Source organism: Stegodyphus dumicola, chromosome 7, assembly GCF_044657685.1.
Source record: "Stegodyphus dumicola isolate Sdum_Otavi_A_Nest chromosome 7, ASM4465768v1".
Classification (NCBI taxonomy): domain Eukaryota; kingdom Metazoa; phylum Arthropoda; class Arachnida; order Araneae; family Eresidae; genus Stegodyphus; species Stegodyphus dumicola.
The window spans coordinates 141,703,613-141,725,670 of record NC_140774.1 but is presented as its reverse complement, the minus strand read 5'-3'; the positions used below and the strand labels follow the sequence as shown (position 1 = coordinate 141,725,670).

At 33.4% G+C, this 22,058-nt stretch overlaps 1 protein-coding gene across 1 annotated transcript in view; it reads right to left on the bottom strand.

Annotated features, from left to right (window-relative positions):
- Positions 1-16,451: 16,451 nt before the first annotated feature.
- LOC118187339 (uncharacterized) overlaps positions 16,452-22,058 on the bottom strand; it is a 217,669-nt gene continuing 212,062 nt past the window's right edge. The window contains exon 3 of the mRNA XM_035357535.2: positions 16,452-21,845. Within this exon, the coding sequence (XP_035213426.1) occupies positions 21,618-21,845 (228 nt within the window). The 3' untranslated portion in view covers positions 16,452-21,617. The remainder of the gene's footprint in view (positions 21,846-22,058) is intronic.

Below are 22,058 nucleotides of genomic sequence, written 5' to 3'. Positions count from 1 at the left end.
TTTAAAACCAGAAATACGGAAATTATAGCGGCGCAAGGAAAAACATGTCACTGCATCGGGAAAGTATCATTAAACGTACAGGTAAAAGAGGAAAATCTCAAAGTATTAATTTTTGTGGTGAAACACCTGCAACACTCTCTTATTTTAGGTATGGACTTTTTAAGGGCCGCGAGGGCCAAATTAAATTTTCAAGATAGTTCCGTGGTGTTGGAGATGAACCAGAGGGTGGTGGAACCTGTGGAGACACCTGAATTGAACCTTAGCCATCTGAATGACCAGGAAAGTAAAGCAATACAGCAAGTGGTGAGTAATTTTTCTCATTTGTTTTCAGAAAAACCAGGAAACTGCCAGATCGTGACTCACAAGATTCAATTAAATGCCGAAAAACCTTGTAGGACTAAACCGTATCGCTATGATAAACAAAAAGACTTAATCATCGAAGAACATATTCAGGAGATGTTAAAGAATAAAATAATAACGCCCATAAATAGTGAGTACGCGAGTCCAGTCGTACTATGTAGGAAAAAGAACGAGTTTCCTCCTTCGGATAAAAGGGCTTGGAGGTTTGCTATCGATTACAGAAAACTAAATAGCATTACTAAATTTCCAGTTTACCCTTTGCCGGTTATAGACGAGATCATTAGACAGATCAAATCGACAAGATATATGTCTACTTTGGACTTAACGTCTGGCTACTATCAAATAGCTATGAGACCCGAAGATATACACAAAACCGCGTTTATAACAAAATCGGGCACTTATGCATTTTTACGCATGCCCTTTGGGTTGTGTGGGGCCCCATCAACTTTCCAGAGAGCTATGGACATTGTTCTAAAGCCTGTCCTAGGAAAATCAACTTTAATTTATCTAGATGATATAATTATAACGAGTAGTACGTTGGAACAACACATTAATGACCTCGAACAAGTTTTTAAATTATTAAAAGAGGCCGGTCTTACAATTAACGCCTCAAAATGCAAGTTCGCAACTAAAGAACTTAAATATCTCGGTTATAAAATTTCGCAAAAGGGTATAGAAACGCAAGATTCAAAAATAAAAGCTATTTAGAATTTCCCACCGCCCAACACCGCCAAGAAACTTTCGTCTTTCCTTGGATTATGTTCTTACTATCGATCTTTCATAAAAGATTTCGCTAATATTGTTGAACCACTCTTAGTAATCAAAAGAAAAAAGATTAAATTTACGTGGACAGCGGAAGCTAACACAGCTTTTGAAAGATTAAAAGAAGCGCTTATTAATGTCCCTGTTTTAAAATTCCCTGAGGGGGACGAAAACCTGGAAATTGCGGCAGATGCGTCAGACTATGCGGTGGGTGCGGTTCTTATGCAAAATAACCATCCGCTGGCATTTTTTAGTAAAACATTGAATCAGACACAAAGGAATTATACAGCTACAGAAAGAGAAACATTAGCCGTATTAATGGCTGTACACAAATTTCGAGTTTATTTCGGCAAATCGCCAGTAACAGTCTTTTCGGATCATGCGGCTGTTGGTAGACTTTACTCGGGAAAACACCTAACGCCCAGGTTAATAAGATGGGCTTTAAAACTCCAAGAATATAATATCACAATAAAATATAAACCGGGTAAGGAAAACAATGTAGCTGACGCACTTTCTCGTATAAAACTGGACGATGAAGGAAATGAACTTAAATGCGCTGTGTTGACTTCAAAAATTTTAGATTCTAGAGATACGATTATTACTGAACTGAAAGCTGATCCTGAATTTGGAAATATCTATGCTTATTTGAAAGACCCCGAAAGCTTTGAGCACACAGATATCGATGCGATAAGAAATAGAGCAAAAAACTATGAAATAATAGATAATTTATTATTCTATACGAAAACAACAAACGAAAATCTTGAGTATAAGCCAGTCATCTCAGCCTCGCTTCGATTAAGCATTTTGAGGGAGTTGCACGAAAAAAAAACAGCGGGCCACCTCGGGGTCAGAAAGACTATAAAAAGGGTACGCGAGGCGGTATATTTCCCGCAATTATACAAAATAGTAACGGCGTATGTCAGGTCCTGCAATCAATGTCAGTTAATAAATGATATTAATTACAGCCCGGCCGGGTACTTAAATAGCATTCGCGCTACATTTCCGAATGAAATTTTAGGAATAGATCTCCTTGGTCCCTTCCCCCAGAGCGAGTTAAATAAAAATCGTTTTCTTTTAGTAATAGTAGATCATTTTTCAAAATGGATAGAAATTGTTCCTCTTAAACGCGCGTCAGCCAAAACAGTCGCAGATGCATTCTTACACAGATACATTTTAAAATACGGTGCACCGATAAAAGTCATTAGCGATAACGGAAAACAATTCATTAGTCAAGTATTTGAAAACATATGCAATGGACTTGGCATACGCCATATCAAAATGGTTCCGTATAGACCACAGGCTAACATAGCAGAAAGAGTTAATAAAAACATAGTAAAAATAATTCGCAGTTACGTGAGCACACATCACAAGCGCTGGGATGGCTACATAAATGAATTAGCTTATGCTTTAAGAACGGCACATCATGATACTACGGGAAAAACTCCAGCAGAATTATTTTTAGGCAGAAAGTTAATTACGCCTTTAGATAAATTATTCTTTGTGCAACAAAGAGAGCAGGAGTTTAAACAAAAGGACGTGCAAAAGCTAATTGATCAGGCGCTTAAAACCTCGGATACGGCAAGAAATAGGCAGAAACTTTATTATGATAGAAAACGCCGTGAAGCAGATTTTAAAGTTGGGGATAAAGTATTGAAGCGGAAATTTTCTTTATCAAGTGCCCCAGACAATTTTATGGCAAAGCTAGTTCCAAAGTTTGAAGGCCCCTATGTAATTCAGGAAATCAAAGGGGTAGTATTATATCTTAAGAACGACAGAGGGGAAATCTGTAAAGCAAGTCCCGACCAGGTGAAAAAATACTATAATCCAAATGATTTTGAAATCCTTAAAATTTCTTGCAGGACTCAAGTCTAAACGAAATAGAAGGGCCAGAAACTGCAACAACTATTCCACCACCCAAGAAACGGAGAACTGAAGAGAGACCTAGCACTTCTACAACCCGGACGACGGTATCAAAAAGAAAAAATGATTTTCAAACTCCGGCGTTTAAGAAAAACAAAAATACAGATGAACCGGGTAAAGAAACCGTGGTAAAGACGAAAACACCACCTACAAAGGATGGCAGGAGAAATTACACATCAAGGAGAACGCACACACGGCCACAGAGTCAGGTGCCAGCAAAGCCGCCGTTCCGGAAACTGAAACGGCAACAGGAGGCACAAAAATACGACGAATCTTCCCTTATGTAGCGATCCCTGTAGAGGCTGCCCGCAGTCTGCACTAGATGGGATCGCAAATTATACAAAATAGCTCCCTACACCACGATACCAGGTTTTTCTGCGGTATATCGCTAGATAACACACCGGGAGCAGGCATTCCTCTCTGTAACGTCTCCCGCGTACTTTTCCATCATTGTAATTCAGATTGTGACGAGTGCTTTCTATTGAAGAAAGCAACTTGTTGCCACAGGGCACGCCACGCACTCTGTTACCGTGCCCATTGAAGTCGCAGGGGCTTGTGATTCAGTGAGTGGGGATCCTTCGTAGAGGAAGCCTTGCACGCAGTTCACGCTGCAGCAGACGGGGACGAACAGTAGAATTAAACAGCAATTTGTAGCCGCGCTGCAACGTTGTGCCCAACACACGAAAGGACGCTATACGATCCGTCATAGCCATTCGGATAAGGTGTCTATCGTCCCGTACCTTGTTCTGTTGCGTGCCCAGTTGCCAGGATTTCGCCTCGTTTGGTTCTCCTCTGTCCATTACTTCTAAACAAACATCACTGTTGTGAAATTACACTGCGTACGGGCTGGGACTGCTCGATATGAAAGTCCACCCTCTCACATACATACGATGCGGCCTCGTGCAAACTCCGTCAGTTGTTGGTATGGCACTCTCCGCTGTTGACGAGGCAGACAGGTAGACTGACCACTAATTAAATATTCATCGCAGGCACAAGACGATAAACAGACTTCAACGCAACTTTACTGTCCTTTATATACTTGGATCAAGTGGCTAGTTCTCATTCCACGCATAAGCAATTGCTTTGTTTTACATTTCCTGTAAGTTTGGTTCAATTTGCATAATTCCTTTATGCTGTTGCAACTTTCGAAAACATTTCAACATTCAAAAGAATTCGAGTGGGGTCAAGATGGGTACCCGAAATTTTTCGCAATTACAGTACTTTACCCCGAGGTATTTTATTTCGTACAAGGAAGTAAAAGTTTGTGGGCTATAATTCGTCACCACAAGGGTTGACAACTGTGTCTTGGCTATCCCAGTCGTCTTATAAGTAGGGAAGAATGTAAGTATTTTTTTCTTCCTTACCGCGTGTCGTCGTGATGTAACTGGAAAGTACATCCGGCAGGTAATGAGGTAATGCGAAAGTTCGCACTTCGAGTCTCGGCATATTTTTTCTGTCTCTTGTTTTGGGAGAAAAAATAACACCTAATGGTTTGTACAATTTTATCCATACATTATTACCAACAAGTAAAACTTTCTTATTCTTCCCAAAATTTAGGAATCAGATAGCTGTGAATTGCCATTGGTCATGCAGTTTTCTTATTTTATGCATCATTTACGTTAAATTAGACATTGAATCCTCTGGAGCATATAATTTTCGAGCATTAATATGTTTGACTTTGGCTGGAACTGTTGCCTACCTATCTGCTTGTCTTCAAAGGTAATTGGTAGCACGTTCGGCTAGCAGTAGGAAGATTTGGAGTTAGAATCCCGGCTAGGGTATTGCGGATTTTTCATGTTGCCTGCTTCGAAAAGTCTAATAGATTCTAAAATTTTTCCAAAAAGAAACTCAATAATTAACTACTATATAAAACTTTAATTATTTTAAGTAACTAAGTGTACTGTTGTTAAATAAGTGTAAATTGATTGCTTTAAGTAATTAAGTATAAGGGTAAAATGCAATAGAAAATCTATTTCCAAAGGAAATTTCTTTATTCATTTCTTTGAGGAAATTAGTTAACTTAGGATTTGCACTTCTATGCATGATAATAAGTTGCACGGTAAAAAGTTATTTTTGTTATAAGAACTATACAAATTAAAATTTTTTAAGAAAGAGATTAGTCTAAGCAAGAGATTTTGGCTCACAGTATTAGTCAGACAGCGAATGAAGGATTGCCATTGAATCCAGAGATACTACTAAAAAAGGATTTAGCGTGCTTTCCAGACAGGATAGATATCGTTTCTACAAAATCTTAGATTTATTTATTCATGGTCACGAAAATTCCTCATTCTCTGTTAAGCTATTTCACATGTTATTAATAATAATTTTTCTAAAGGTTTTTTTATCATAAGTTCCTATACGACTGATGCAAAGAAACGATACCTCACACAAGACAAAAAATAATGCTGAAGGAAAACACTCCATCCAATGGAGGAATGTTGACACAGAGCTTGTTATCTCCTTATTTACTTTTGCATCATCTTTCGCGACGCTGGGAGAAATTGATTGGTCACGACCAGTTACAGAAGAACAGCTGTTTCAAATGGCTCTATCTGGTGCACACGGGCAGTAAAAAGTATGATTTTTGGCATGACAGACTGTAGTAACGAGAAATAAAATTTTCCGTTAATTGTTCAATCATTCATAAGTATATGAAAAAAAGAATACAAACATATATTTTTTATTTTCCAGGTAAAAAATAAAATATTTAGTCTTATTCTAAAGATATAAAGAAGAAAGTCTTGAATATAATTTTAATATAAATTAATTAAATATTCATTATGCTTGCTTTTTCTCAGACTATACAGAATTATCTAATATTCTGAAAAATCGAATGCAAAACTTTCAATGATGCACAGAAAGTCAGCTACTTCTTAGCATTTTATCGACCAGCAGATGGATCTCAGATTGCTGAAAATACTGAATAGCTCATTTTTGTTTTACCAGATAGGTTTCTAGTTTAAAACTATAGGGCGGGTTCTCTGTAATAGTTAGCAAAACTTGTTTCCATACAGAAAAGTTGAAACTCAAATTCTGAGCTCGATATGCATGTTGGTGATAGTAGTGTTTTTATGGAGAGGAGAATATTTCAAATCCCAAATAGTCTTCTCGAGAAACTAGTGATAAGAAAACAGATATAGAAGAAACGCAGCTTTTATTCCAGAAGTTTTTAGATTTAAAAAAAAAAAAAAAAAAAAAAAAAAAAAAAGAATACTTTTTTATTATCGAGGCACCACTTAGCTCCAGACATAAATTTGGTATGAAATCTTAATTAGATGACGGCAACCCTAGCTGTACATAAGCTTCACGGAAAAAAAAGAACTTGTAATAATAATGAACCATGCATATGTAACTGTTGTCATGCTGAAGCTTCGCACTATGCTAAATTTGTGCAAATCTTTGATCTTGTATTAAGCGAAAAGACCTTTATGTGTACATAGCGATCTATTTTGAATCTGAATTGCAATTTGACATAGCGTACAGCCTTGGAATTGTGAAGAATAAGCATAGCAGAGTTTTTCATGGTGCGATATAAACAGGCTACCTCATTCGGCACTTTGAAGGACATTTAGCACGCCGTTAAAAAAATGGTATCAAAAAATGAATGGAGTTAGATTATTTTCTTTTGTTATCTGTGGTATTCAAGGTCTAGGACCATCACAGGCACAAATGCATCTTCCAGTGATTATTCTTGAAGTTTATTGGGTGTAAAATTAGCGATTTAGAATGAGTAACAACAGTTAAATTTATTTTGTCTTATTTTATAGTCTCTACAGTCGATTTTGTATGCAAAAGAAATTATATCAAGCGTTCTTTATAAATTGCAGGGAGATTTTTCCTTAAATATTGATTCTAGATGTGTGCATGTCAATGTTTTCTGAAAATAAGGCAGAGCATTTTATGAGAACAGTTTCAGTGTTAGGGGAAAAAATAGTATCGTATATAAAATCTATTTTTTAATCATTTCTATATATTGAAAAGTCAAAGTTGTTGTTTAATAAGTTGGTTTTTATGTTAAACGTTCCCACATTTTTTCTATTTCAGCTACTTACTGAAAATTTGCAAATCAAGTGAATGTAAACAGCGAAAAAAAATCTTAGGGAGAGAGGTTTGACGCACTTTATGATCACTTTAACTGTATATGTTGTAATACTAAATTACGATGGAATGAAAAATCCTTTGGCAGTCTAATGTTACTCAGATTAAGTATAATTAAAGTAAAAACTGTTCAACTAATTACATAGTTTTTATGCTTTAATAAATTTTACAGAATAATTTGGGCTTTTTCGGGTAAAATTCCCAGAATTTTTCGTAATTAATAATTTTTTCTGGCTCAACTACATATTTAATAATCAATGCGGTCTTACTCAGCACAGAATCTACAATCTATAATTAGTTAGAAGAAACTTTAAATAAAATTTACTAAATATTAACTTCTGGTCGCAAACATGTGTTAAAAAGTCCTCTAGGTGAGCAAATTTGTTTTTGGATATCTTCATGAGTTTTGAGCTTGATGGTATCCAACATTTTGAATTTAACTTATTAAAACTTAATTAATGATTTATTAACTGAACGTTTTATTAACTGGGGAGGGCTTATAATACTTACAGAACCAAAATATCAGAACGGCTATCATAAGATACTCTATATTATTTTGAGAAAGTTTATGATTGAAAGTACATTTCTAGGGTCTATATTTTAGGAGTTAATGGTTTACATAATTTACCTACAGAATAACATAATTAAATTGAAACGTAATTTTACGAAGTAACTAGGAGTAATTTATATCGATGTAATCCTTATTTCAAGGAATTTCATTTCTTCTAACTTTTCTGAATGTCAACCGGGAACTTATTTTTTCACAAAAGCGCCATGCGATGTTAAAGCAATGTGTATTCTGTGGTTATGGAAAACGAAATCTCCGAAAACGTTTCAAGGGAGATTTGGACATGAATTTAATAAACTTGCATTAAAGGAACAACTAAACAAAAATTTTCTAAGACAGTTTAGGGAGACTGGACATGCACTGCATAAAGATGGCTCTGGTAGGTCAGACGTAAGTGATGAAAATGCTTCCAGATCTGCGCGGTTCCAGCAAATGAATTATCCGTGCCATCCCGCAAAAAGAAATTTCCAGCTTGACTGTTCATTAAGTTGTTTATGAGCCGTTAAAACTGACTGTGTATTAATTGCAGATTTGTCAACAAATCAACCAAATGATCAATTCATTCTTAAGGAATTTTCTGCAAACATTCTTGACCGTAGAGTAATGGTGATCAATCTCTTCAGAAAATCGTACCACCGTGAATGGGATGCAGATATGAGTCATTTCCTTGATGAAGCATTCCCAGATCGTTGAACTGTTAGAGGTGGACCCATTTCATCTCGACACCGAACGTCACACCTCTCGACTTCTTTTTCTGGAGGATGCTTGAAGAACCCGGTTTATGCCGCAGAGATACGCAGCTTCCAAGAATTAAAAAATCGAATCACCACAGAAGCAGCTACATGAGCCACAAATGTTTAATAACTTTTTGAGGTAAATCGAGAACACACCTGATATTCTCCAAGGAACTAATGGTGTACATGTTGAAGTGTATTATTATAATATTCTTTGAAGTACTATGTAAAATACAGTCAATTTTTTCCTTACCTGTTATTCTGTATTATTTAAAGCATATCTTCATCAGATGAATAAATTATGGACACCCAGTACAACTCAGTAAATATTGTATGTTACGACAGGTTGCGATAACAGATAATATCCAGAGTTGCTTGGTTAAGCTTATATTCAGTATCACTGTTGCTAAGAAGTTCGATCAAACATTGTTTATCATCATTGTATCTCGAACATCTATAAATCAACGTCCATATATGTAGAATACGAAATCTGGTAGGCATGTGAATTTCAGTTTACAGTTTGACGATATGTTTTCAGAATTTTCCGAAATAACCGGTTTATCACCTATTAGTCCATTTTATAAAAAAAGGTAAGTTTTTAAATTCTACTGCTGATAACATACAGTATTATGTCCCTTCAATTCAAAAATGTACGACAGAATTTATTGTATCATGAACTTTGACCTTAAAGGTCAAAGTCTGAGTGTTTTTCTATATTCCTTGGAATAATAAATTTTTTAATTGTTGTCATATTCAAAATCTGAGTACTAAAGTAGCTTTGAAATCTTTGATGCAGTTTAAAGATGGCAATTAATTTCTCCTGAAAGAATGCAGACGATTTACTATCCATAATTTTTTTAATATTTTAATTAGTTAATTAATTAATTAAATCAATATTTAAAATTAATGTTATAGGAATACTTTAAGTTATTTAGAAAATTTAATTGACAAACCGGAATTATTTTGGCAATTTCCTAAGGAGCTTTGATTTGGAAACAGAACGTTTATTAGTTTGCCATAAAATATGCTTAAATGTAGATTTTTGAATTTAACATTCCTTTTTAGCGCCAGAATCTCCAAACTACTTTTTTTTCCGTATCACTTTTGTGTCTGAATCACTTTTCAATTTGCTTCCAACAAATGCTGTTGCCATGTATTATTAAAAAATTAATAATGAAGAATCTGTATGCATGTATGTTTCTCGCATTGTGGAAAACGACGATATCCAGAGCCATCGGAATTTAATACACGTAGTCCTCTGTACTCTTGAGCATGGAGCCCTCGAAGCTTGAATTTTGAATTTGTTTCAGTATTTTAAAATTTTGTACACATTTAACGAATTTTTTTAAGATAAGTGGCAATACTGTTAGAAATAAAACATTTTTACCTCCAACCTGTCAGATAAAGGAGGTTAAAAGTTCTAATTTTGTGACAGACTGCTGATATGTAAAATGTAAGATATCTATCTTTTAATTTTAATCCACAAATTCGTCTAATTAAAAGCAAAGTGTTGCTGCTGCATCAAATAAAATATCTATTATCTCCATGCACCAGCGTGTTGCCACTCAGTAAAGCGTATTTTATAGCAACCAAGTGATTAAAAGCAATAAACGCAGTTCTTAAAAATATTTTTTTTTCTATTTTTTAATCTGATTAAGAAAATTTGTTTAAATATTGAGGTGTCTAATTAGAAATATTTAATATTTTTATGAAATGGCACTAGCTGGACTCATTAAAATTTTTATTTATTTATGAAATTCTTTACTTATTTATGAAACTCCTTAGGCGACAGATGATTTGCATAGGAAAAGTGTAGCAAATATAAGAAAATGTACAGCAATCCCTAACACTGTATCGGGATTTCTAAACATATGCTGTTCTTAAATAGTATATGATGTTGTTCTTGAACTTTATGTAGTATCAGTGTGAACGAAATGATGTTTAATGGTAAAATGTTAGCAGGAAGGTGTCCAGGAGTATATTGGTCACCTGTTATGTTCAGGAAGAACATAACAAATCTTCTGGTACGAACGTTAAGATCTGAATGCTTTAAGATTATTATTATTATTATTTTTGAAACCCGAGAAAATTCACTCAATTGAGAAATTCATTATATCTGAATTATACACTGTTTTGAGTTTTGCATTGCCAAAAAAATATGCTGGACTGAAAACTGTGTCCACATTCCTCCAAACTAAAAATGGTTACAATAAAATTTAGTGATTTCAAAACTTATTATTTGTAATAGTTTTGAAACAACACTGCAATGGGTTTAATGTTAAATATTAGGCATCGGTAATATATATTCTTAGTGCGAATTCTTGCATTAAACTCAGCTCCCTACTAGGAACATTGCAAAATTACCCTAATCATTGGTGATTCAAATAATCCATGAGTACTTAAATTCGCAATAGTAAAGCTCTTTTTCAGTGAATATTTCCATTGGACATCATCTAAAAGTTAATTTTACTCAAGTTCTGAGTTCGTGGTGTTTTAGGTTAGCATTCTAAAGTACTCTTTTGAGTTTAAACTAAATCATGTGAAGAATGAACACAAAGTTTACGCTTTAAAAAAGATTTCTTTGCATCGGCTTACAGGACTCAGATAAAAATTCCAATAAATATCTCGCGGGGGGGTGGAATTCCATTCTTATTTTAGAATAAATAAGTTGATAAAAGTTGAAAAGAAAAGTAGAAACGTGGTTTAAAAAAATAAAATGCCCCTCGTGGGAATATATCCATTGTATTTAAGCTTAAAAGATCGTTTTAGCTTAACGTTTCGTATGAAATGGTTTAAAATCACGTAAACTAGCAGAGGAATTTTATGTGCACTAAAAATAGAAATTAATGATTTCTTTCTCTTGCAAAACAAATATCTGTTCTTCGAGAGAAATACGGAAAAGGCTAACTTCTGAGAATTTAATATAAATCAAAAGTTGAAAAATTGAAACTGGATGGAATAGAAAACTTCAGTGAATGTTAGCATTCTTATTGTTGATAAACATGAATAATTTAATAACTTTTAAATGTTCATTTTCAGTCTCTTATTATCTTCGCATGCAGATGAAAGTTTGCATACGATGCAATATGCATCGTATGCAAGGATTTATCAATCATTTCATACGATGATTGATAAATGCATAATCATCGTATGCAGAGATTTATCAATGCAATATGCATTTGCATATTGCATTGATAAATCTCATCTTAATTTTTACTTTTCTTTGATGTATGATGGTACAATTTATGCTGGGTATTTTAATTGAAATTTCTTTATTTTAAATTTATTGATTAAAACGAATGAAAAATGTAAATATAATTATTATAATTTTATTATTAAATTTTTTTGAGCTGTGGATCTTCGATCTGCAAGCTCGAAATTCTAATAACTTACGTCAGAAAAGCACGTACGGAAAAAAGCTTCAGGAGAAGGTCAATCATATGACTAGTATTTTATGGTGATCCTCTTAAGGTGGAAGATTTTTAATTGAGGAATACAAATGAGCTTCTAAAATAAGTCAAAAAGTAAATGTATCTTGAATTTTAAGTCATAGTAGAAGAAATATACTATACTACGTTCTTAAGTAAAAAAACTGTACTTGTTGCCTTTACAATGTTTTCTAAATACACTACCCTCCAAAAGTTAAGGAACAATATGTGTTTCGTGTCTAATTTGAGAATGAAGCAAAATAGAAACAAGAACTTCACAGGACATGTTCACTAAAGAGTTCTTTAACGAATGCGACATAGAATGTTTCTAAAGTTCAACAGAAACAGGAATTGCAACAAAACATTGCACTCTTTGCACTGAAATTCAGTCTTGGAGAAACAGTATATCACAGTTTTTTGAGGAAAAATGGGGTAGTAACATTGCAAAAATGGTTCTAATAAGGAATGTGTCCATCCCCTAGATGCAATATATTAGGGCGGCATCGACGTTCCATGCTTTTAAGTTGTCAGTCAGTGAAATGGGAAGCAACGATCAGAAACGGAGTAATTCTTGTTCAAGCTCATCTAGCAACCTTGGAGGAGGACTCAAATCATCAACATATCTCCCAAGGTAGTCCCAGAGATGTTTTATCGAATTCAGGTCTGAGGATTGAGCTGGCCATCCCATCCTCTTCAAACCATGACCCTCAAGATATTCTTCAGCAACCTGAAGTCGGTGCGGTCACTCATTCTTGTCCATCAGAAAAAATCCAGGATCAATAGCAACAGAATATGGGTGGACATATTGATCAAGGATTTCGTCCCGATATCTCACACCGGTCAAAGTTCCTCCATGGAACACATGCAGATCAGTGTGACTACCGAGAGCGATCTCAGCCCAAACCATTATTCCACCAACTCTTTAACAGTGTCTTTCCACAATGTGGGACTGGTTTCATCTGTTGCGTTGTTCCCTGAAGATCAACTGACGACCTTAATGACTCACCAATGTGAACCTGGACTCGTCTGTGAAGAGAACAGACGATTATTGTTGACTGATCCAGGAGATGTATTCTTTTGCCCAACATAAACAGGCACATCTGTGTTCTAGGGTAAAGGCGACACAAACAGCTGGTCGTCTTGCATACAGAACTGTATTGTGCAGGCGTCTGCGCACTGTAGTAGCTAAAAATTCTTGGTCAAGTTGCCACTAAATAATCTCCCATGAGCTGAGGCACAGTGCTACTCCTCCTTCGGGCTGAAAGAGCTAAATAACGGTCTTCCGCAGGTGTTATAACTGTAGGCCTGCCTAGAATATGTCTTCCAGATACAGAATCCTGGGATTCAAGCTGATTCCATAATCGGTGGATTGTAGTACGAGAGACACTGAGACACTAAGACATCTAGCTGCATCAACTTGTCACATCCACATTTCCATCCATCCGATCACCCACCACTCCAACGAATCGGGCAAACGACCTTTCCTGGACATTCATAGACTCTCCTAGATATTGTCCAAGAAATTGTAATAATAACAGAAGATTAAAACTCGTGAACAAAAATTACAATTTTTGCATTTTTTCTCCAACTTCTGTATAAGTATTCATTTTTGTAAAATAAAAGTGGTAACTATTGGTTTTGCATATATTTTCTTGAACTTCGTTTCTGTCATATATATGAACTATTAATTTAAACGTTACTGAAATTTTTGTAACGGTGGGCTTTGAAAAATATGCTGTTCCTTAACTTTTGGAGGGCAGTCTACCATCAAATACACAGGTTGTGTTCAGTTTACGCATTTAAAACAATTTGTTATTATGAGTACTCTACTTTGTTTAGAATTAAGAAAAAGCGGCAATTTTTCGTACTGTTAGAAATAAGACCAACGCTATTGCCTGAGTTTCAGCACTGCAACAAGTAAATTTAACATTTTTAAATTTATGGAACTATTGTGAACTACATTTAATATTAAGAAACTAAAATATACATTATTACTATTATAGTATTGCTGAGCATTGGCTTTTTATACTAATAGGAGCAATTAGAATTATGGAATTATTAAATTTTAATTTCAGTGCTGTTTTTGTGTATCACACCTTATATCGTCAATCCAAGTGCTAAACTGCTATGATGATAAAGAAAACAAGCTTTCATCGTTCATTTTCCTCGTTGACCGCAATTACGGCTAGGGTTATTATGATGCTGTAGTCAAGAGTAGGATTTTTCAGAAAAGAAGACTTCATGCTATTTATGCAGCCATTTGTTTCATTGAACGCATTACTGTAGGAGCTGATGACAAGGGAAACCAAAGCAATGGTTGCTACTGACAATCCATAGTGTTGCAAACATTGTCGTGTCGTAGGTGAGGGTATATGGTGCTGTACAACATATCTAATTTTCAGATCCAGGATACTTTATGTGTCCGATCGATCCTACGATGCGTACAAGATGTGTATCATCTCCGGCATTAGTAAACAGCACTATTGAGAACCCTCGTGTAGTTTTATGCATCCCTCTAAAACCCGTCGATGTGTAAATACCTATAAGCGACACTGAATCTCGATCCATCTGATGAGCAATTGAGTGGTATCAAAATCCTCAGTCTTAATAGATTACGATGCTCCAGGGATCGAATTCTAAGACCTGCTGATATGTCTCTCGTTCTTTTTACACGAGACATTATACGACCTCCAACACAACAAAAACAAGTAAACGTTATTTCCAAATGAAAAATAGGCATTTTATTCTAACTTTTTACATTGTTTCAACACATCAATAATCTTGCGTGTAATGTGCTCAAGGAAAAAAAATTTTGATCAGTGTCACATAACATCATATTTTATCTTTCATACAAATTTCAAGCTTGTTGTGTGTTTTCTTTAAGGCATTGCAATTCTGACGATATAGTTTTGCTGTATATTTTTAGTTTCTATACGATTTCACTGAGATCACATATTAAACTGCGGAAGGCAGAGTTTAGGTTATATGAATTCTCAGACAAAATTTTCAAAAAACTCAAACTTAAAGTAGATCAGGAAAGTTCAACAGTGGATATTATTTTCAAGTAATTAAGACAAGTTTTGTTTCTCGAAGAATGTGCTTTAAATCAACTAATGATAAAGATATACGCGTATTCAAAAAGAAGTATAGAGACATTCAATTGAATGTAATGCAGGAAATTAATTTAGATAAATTTATAAGCAATTATCTCTTCTCCTGTGCATGCTGTCGTCGTGTAACTGATAGCAGTCCAAATAGCAAACTGGAAGATCCAGGAACAAATCTCCGTGAGGAGATAGTTGATTCTCATTTGAATAAAGAACCTAATATCTCTACGGTGACGTCCAAGCTAGAATGGAATGGAGGACAACTTGCCATTATCTGGATTTGATCGATTAGGTCACGTTCGTCTCACCTGTTGACCTTTAAATAGGGAAGAACAGAATTATATCGTATTCCTTCGTGTATGCACTTTTGATACAGTAGGTATGTCCCCTGCAAGTTTTACATTTAAATCCATTGCATTTAATTGTAAGCCTGTTGCATTTAATTTCAAGTTTTGTAGTTCGATCATCGACAGTGTGACATAGTTTATTTTTAATGCTTTCTTTTTCAAAGAAAAAAATGCTACAAATTGTAATATGAAATATTTCATTAGAAAACCTTTATACATTTCAAAAGACTAATAATAAATTCGAACATTTAATCTCTTCTTAATAATTAAAGGTTCTAGTAAAGCGGAATATTTAACAGCTGAATGTAAGCGACCGAGCAAGAAAATTTCTTTAGTTAAAATAAGCTAGCTATAGTTAATTCCCGCTTCAATAAATCTTCTTAATTATAAGGTTAAAATATTTATCAGGGAAATATTTAAAAACTATATATTTCCCAATAGCAATTTTACATTTTTCATTTATTACAAGATCATTAACAGATAATTTTCTGCTTGAAATGTTAATTTCATGGATGAACACCAGAAAGGTAATCATATTATGCAGCATGATATACGTCAAGCGACCCAAATCATTAATGGAAATTTTATTGTTTTAGTTTTGTCACTATTAATCACATTTGAAAAATTAATAATCGTCTTAAACTATTTACCTGTGCTCTTTACGGACAATGCATTACGATATATGCAATCAAATTAAAATGTATCCGTTTTGCTAGTAATAAAAAACAGGAAATCATTCAGAAAATTAATTGAATTCAGAAAATTCATTCTGAATTCTTTTACGCGGATGGTTCTCTTCTGTGGTAATCTAAAACTTAATTGCGTAGCAGGACCTTAGAATTAGTTACGTTTAGTTGGGCACTTGGTTAAGTTTGAATAACAAAAAGGATGAATTACCGATATAAGCGAACGTTAAACTGAAGTTTCTCGCATATGTATAGACTAGTAATTGTTTCGAATAATATTATCTTTAATTTGATTACTTTTCAATCTTTCACATGCCGCAAGGCATAGTCTAACACGGAGTACCATTTCACATTCATTGTTAGTTTTATTTAAAATGTGCTTCTCAACTAATTAAAAAAAGTCAAGTTAAGGATTAAAATAAAGAAAGAAAACGACACGTATTATTAGAAACAAACGTTTATTTATATACTGTTTTAAATACAGAAGATCCAGGAAGATATAATTTGTTTCCCTCGAAATTTGATATGAAACATAATTTATGATTACAAATCTCCCTTCTGCTTGTGGTATTCAAATAGGAATTTTATACATCCCATATGATATGTTTGTGATAATAATAGCAGAATAATTATATAAGATTGAACAATAGATTAAATGCAAATGTTTTGATTACAGTGGCTTTTGAAGAGTTTTAGAAATTATTTTCTCTTACTTTAAGGAAATTTATGGGCTTTCTTTTCTCTTAAAATATAGCTTTGATCTAAATTCCTTGTTTCAATTTTAGCAGAAATGTTAAATAACTTTCGTATTTCCTCAAACTTTCGTAAGGTTAGCATCCTGTCTTGTTAATGAATGTAATGTCTGATAATGCTCAACATTATAATGTGTAATTCATTTTGTGGGGTTAGGATTTAAGCTGTTTTGAATGAGAGAAAAAAAAAGGTTTTAAAATTTATTCTATAGAGCATAACGTATTACTCACCTCAGCTGCCAATTAATTTACGTGATATTTACAAGCCTACTAATATCATTAATTGTAAACAGGAAATTAAATACATGTTATGGTTTGCTTAATAATTAGTTCTGTGTTCTGACGCTTAAATCCAAGACATAAAATAGAGAAGCCAAATTATTGACTCAGTATAAATCATAAAATCCAAAGACTGGTGTAGTGTAGACTTGAGTAACGTATGAAGGTACTAAAACAGTATCTTTGGCAAACCCTCATAAGAAAACATTACAGGTTCTGAGCCATGGGATGTGCACACATAACCTTGATGATAGAAATTTGCATACTATATATAACACTGGAAGTAAATTTGTCTTTTGGAAGTCTGCTCGCATTCGTTGATGCACAGTAAAATCGGACAATACTTTTAGGATTTCAAATCTCAGAATGACAGCTCATATTAACTGAAAGCTATATTTAACTGTATCCTACTGGTGTACAACGGCAACTTTGCTATCAAACGTTTTACCAAAGTATCTGGAGAGTTACTTAATTTATTAGTGTAAGAATTACTATAATTCCAACAGTATTTTATTTGACATTATGGGTTTTCAAATTGTTTCATAGAATTATTTTTAATTCCGTACAGTGCCACGATGTATTCTTTCTAATTGTTAGGATTATAACTCTATAAAAATATTTTTAAAGTAATTAGAAGTTAAAGATGGGGAAATTGGAGAAGTATCGTGATTTACTAAGATTGCAATTGCAAGGAACCCGTAATTCTTACTTTTTCACTATTTAGAAAGTCACAAATAATTTGGTTACTAAGTTATGCAAAACATACCCCTTAGATTATATCCAAATGTAGAATCAAAGGACAAATCATGCAAGCTCATTCTGAAAGGGGAACTTATCGGGCTAGGAATGAACTTGCTTTGGCAAATAAGTTAAATTACTATTTTCCATAACATCATAATATACTTAATTTAGTTTGAAGTTTTCTTGTAACAAAGGTATAATTATTCTATTAAATTATATGAACCATACGAAATTTCCAATCTTATTTTTCATAGAGGAAAAAATGTAATCTTAAGATTCAAATGTATGTCACAGATGTCAAATTAAATTTGAATTAAACACAACAATTTTAAAATGTGTAACAATTTTAAAATGTAATGAAGTCACAGATAGCAGTTTAAAATTTCTTGTAACTCCCTTCATAACTAAAAAACAAAGAAAAGAATATTTGGAGAGATTTGAAAGCAAAATAGGATTACAGAAAGATTATCAAATCACCTTAAAATTAAACGTTGTTTCGTTAACTCTGCTTTACCTAATATAAAATACTTAAATCCTTTACTTTAATTTGTACTATACAAACATTCGTTAAATGATTACTTATAAAGGTACGATAGCGTAAATGTTTTGCGTATTTGAGGTGATTACTTTGCAGTCCATAAATAATAAAAAAATAATCTGTAAATATATAGCTCGGCCAAAAATTAGAATCTGTAGGAGAAAATTTAGCAAAAGAGCAATTTTATTTGTAAAAACATGACAGAATTTCTGTAGCAAATAAAATTCAATTAAATATTAAAGCAGTGGTTCTCGCCTACTTTGCTTCATGCAACCTTTTAACAATTGCTAGAAGGTCATACCCTCTTTTTTTCAAATCTCGCAAAATATATATGCATTTATATAGATTTTGATTACATTTAATGAGTTTTTATAAACAAACAACAAAAACAAACAAACAACAAAAAACAAAAAGTATAGAAAATGTTGATAAATAACAAAATTTGAATAAACGAGGTTTTTTTATATTTATGAAACTAAAACTGAATGATTAATAGTTAAATAAAAGACTGCTGCATTCTCCGCTGAAACTATAAACTTCCTGCCAGAGGGTAATTTTTTCCTGGTTGAAAACCTCTGTATTAAAGACTTGAAAAAAAAAACCCAAATCTGCTTTTTGGAATGTATTTTAGGAGGGATAAATGTTATAAAATTAACTTCTAGCATGTTTTGCAGTCACTCATCATACTCGTCGTAACATGCTGAAATCTTAATTTAAAAAGCAGCTGAAGTGAGAATACTTGTGATTCGCATTAATTTGCAATGAATATTTAATCCTACGATGGCTTGCCATGAAAGAACTTCTTTGGTGCCGTGGTCTTTTCCGAAGAGAAATTGGTATAGAGAAAAATTATAATCTTCTCTAAGACAACAGCGCACGATCGCTGTTGGTGGCTGTCTCATACTGTAAAATCCATTACCAGTGTTTATTTACGTTCTCGGAAATAGTTTCAGAAATGTTCACATTAGAGAGGTAACCGTTGCGACAGGGTTTATTGCATTTTAAACACAAGGATTAATGTCATAATTTGAAGAATAGTAAGTACAATAACGATAAATGTGATCTCATAAATTTATAAAAATTGTTTAAAAGGAGGAAGTGATTATACCTTAATGATTAAATATAATTGTTTTTAATCCGATGGATGTCATACTAAATAGTTAAAAACATTTATTCTAAGAAGAAAGGGAAAACAGATCGTTGTTTAGTTTTTTTAAAATAATTTTGAAATTGTGTAATATTCCACTTTGGAATGACGGGCATAATATTTCATGCTTGTACAAATAAGAATAGGCGCAGTAATTCTGCGTATTATCATTATCTTTGTCTGTTTCAATAATATATTATTCCAAAGAATATGGCAAACAAGCAATGGAAACCGTAGGGTTGAGACATTGACAGCTGATCAGCGCGTTGACATAAAACAGCTTTAAAGGTTGCTTTCACATAGTTCTTAATGATATCTTGCATGAGGAATAACTTTTCGTGCCGCTTCTCCTCTTTGTAGGTTGGAATTACTGCATAAATATATCTTACTATAAATTCTTTCGTATACTATAAGAAAGCTTTCGTTAAGACGAACTAAAATATAGCGCTACAAGTAAATTAATTTCGCTGCCTGAGAATCGTTAGAAAATTAAAATTTTCTGTGATCTACCCCCAGTAGTTAATGGTATGTCTCCCATCGACAAGGGGGGTGAAAGCCAGCTAATCTTTCCTGTGGCAAGCCAACGCAATGAGATACATTCCGAAGACCTCAGACATCACGTGAATTATGTGTAGCTAATGATGTGAACACAGAATGTAGATGAGCTCAGAGATCATGTGGCTTATGCACTGCTAAGGTAAACAAACAAGGTCTTTGTTCCTCTTCCTTCTGTTGCGGAATTTATCTCATTCACGGTCCTCCCTTTCGCGGGAACCGCAAAAATCAGATTAAAGTCGAATGCGCGCTGTTTCAAAAGAAGTAAAATTATGTTTCTTTTAATGCTTTTGAAGATTAAGTAAAAATATACTTGAGAGTGTCAATTAAGTAAAAATATACTTGAGAGTGTCAACACATAAAATGTCAGAGCTCTAGATTTGACGGATTCAGATACGTCAAATCTAGTGACGGCCCGCCACTGGCATGCTAGGTTCTGAGCATGATAGAAGAAACGAGAAGACGGTGGTAAATTTATGAGAAGAGATATGTAAGCCCATTTGTATAACGATGAGACTGGTATTAAAATTATTGCTAAAATCGACAGATTTTTATGTACGGTAGACGTGCAATAAATAAATGAATGAAATCATTTTCGATTAATGAAAGATTTATCACCTCATTTTTCTGGCTTAGTATTCGTGTCTTCAACACGAAGTATAAAGTAAGTCGCAATTTTAAAATAAATACTAAATTATACTGAGGAAGAATATTTTAACTTCAGCAACAACTCAAATTTAGTATATAGTCCAAAAAGAAATCAAAACTTTTATTAATGGAAGAGAAAATAATATGAAAGCTTAACTTTCACAAAATCAAAAATTTCGCAACTGTGGAAAGGGATAAATTATTACTGAATTAATTGCCATAACTTAACTAATTAGAGATATACATTAGTATGTTAGTTTTTAACGAAAGAAACTTTCTGTTAGGCTATGAAACGAATTCTTAAAAGCTTTATTGGCAATAAGAAGAAAATTTCTATCAATAGATTATTTCCTTATTTTATAATAATTTGCTTCGTTAGAAAATATTTATTACTATTTAAAACATTATATAGAAAGTAGAGATAGATAATTTTTTATATATAACAAATACTTTCGCATTTCATCTGTTTTATTTACTTTTGTATACCAATATTATAGAGAAATATCTATATTTTCGATAAAATATTTTTAAATGTCCTTTAAATGTATGATGCATAAGATTATGTTATCCGAACGCTTCATAATCTTTTGTTTGGTAGTTTTGCGAAAAAATAAATATATATTCATGTTCTACAGCTATTCCAGAACTGGTCATTAATGAATTTGGTATTCATTTGCCTCATACACCTTCATATTCTTGTAAACAAATGATACCATTTCCCATTCAATAGTTATTTCAAAATAACGAACTAAAACAGAAGAGATTTGAAACGACTACTTTGTAAACCTTGAAACCAACATTTGAGACATAAATACAAAATACACACTTTGACATAAAAGATTCTATCTATACAGTTTCGTAGATTTACTCTTCGGTTCACCACCACTAACAGGCAATAACATTAATGAATCTCGAGCGCACTATTTTGTGAAATGCACTTTCCGTTGTCATACAAGAGCCCCGTCCGTCTCTTGATTTTCCACATCAGCTTTTATTTCCTCTGGAGTGGCTGAGGTCTGGTAAGCTCTCTCCTTATGGTCCAACCTTACAATAGCCTGATGCTTTGGAACTTCATTTTGCCCTCCACTTGTTGAATTTACTGCAGTCTTGCGAAAGCGATGGATGTTTGTTCCCACGAGAATAAGAATGATGGCTGCATAGAAAACGACCACCACCTGGGAACGAAAAAAAAAATATTTGAGATTTTAACATCAAGTAGAAATTTACCTGTTATGTGTGCTATTTTATAACGTATTATACTATAAAATATTAAATACAAAACTGCTATTTATTTTTGTTGAAAAATAAATAGCTGTTCTGTTCCATTCTCAGTAAAATGCATTATTCTTGTAATTTAAAGCAAGATATTGATCAACATTTAATTGTTA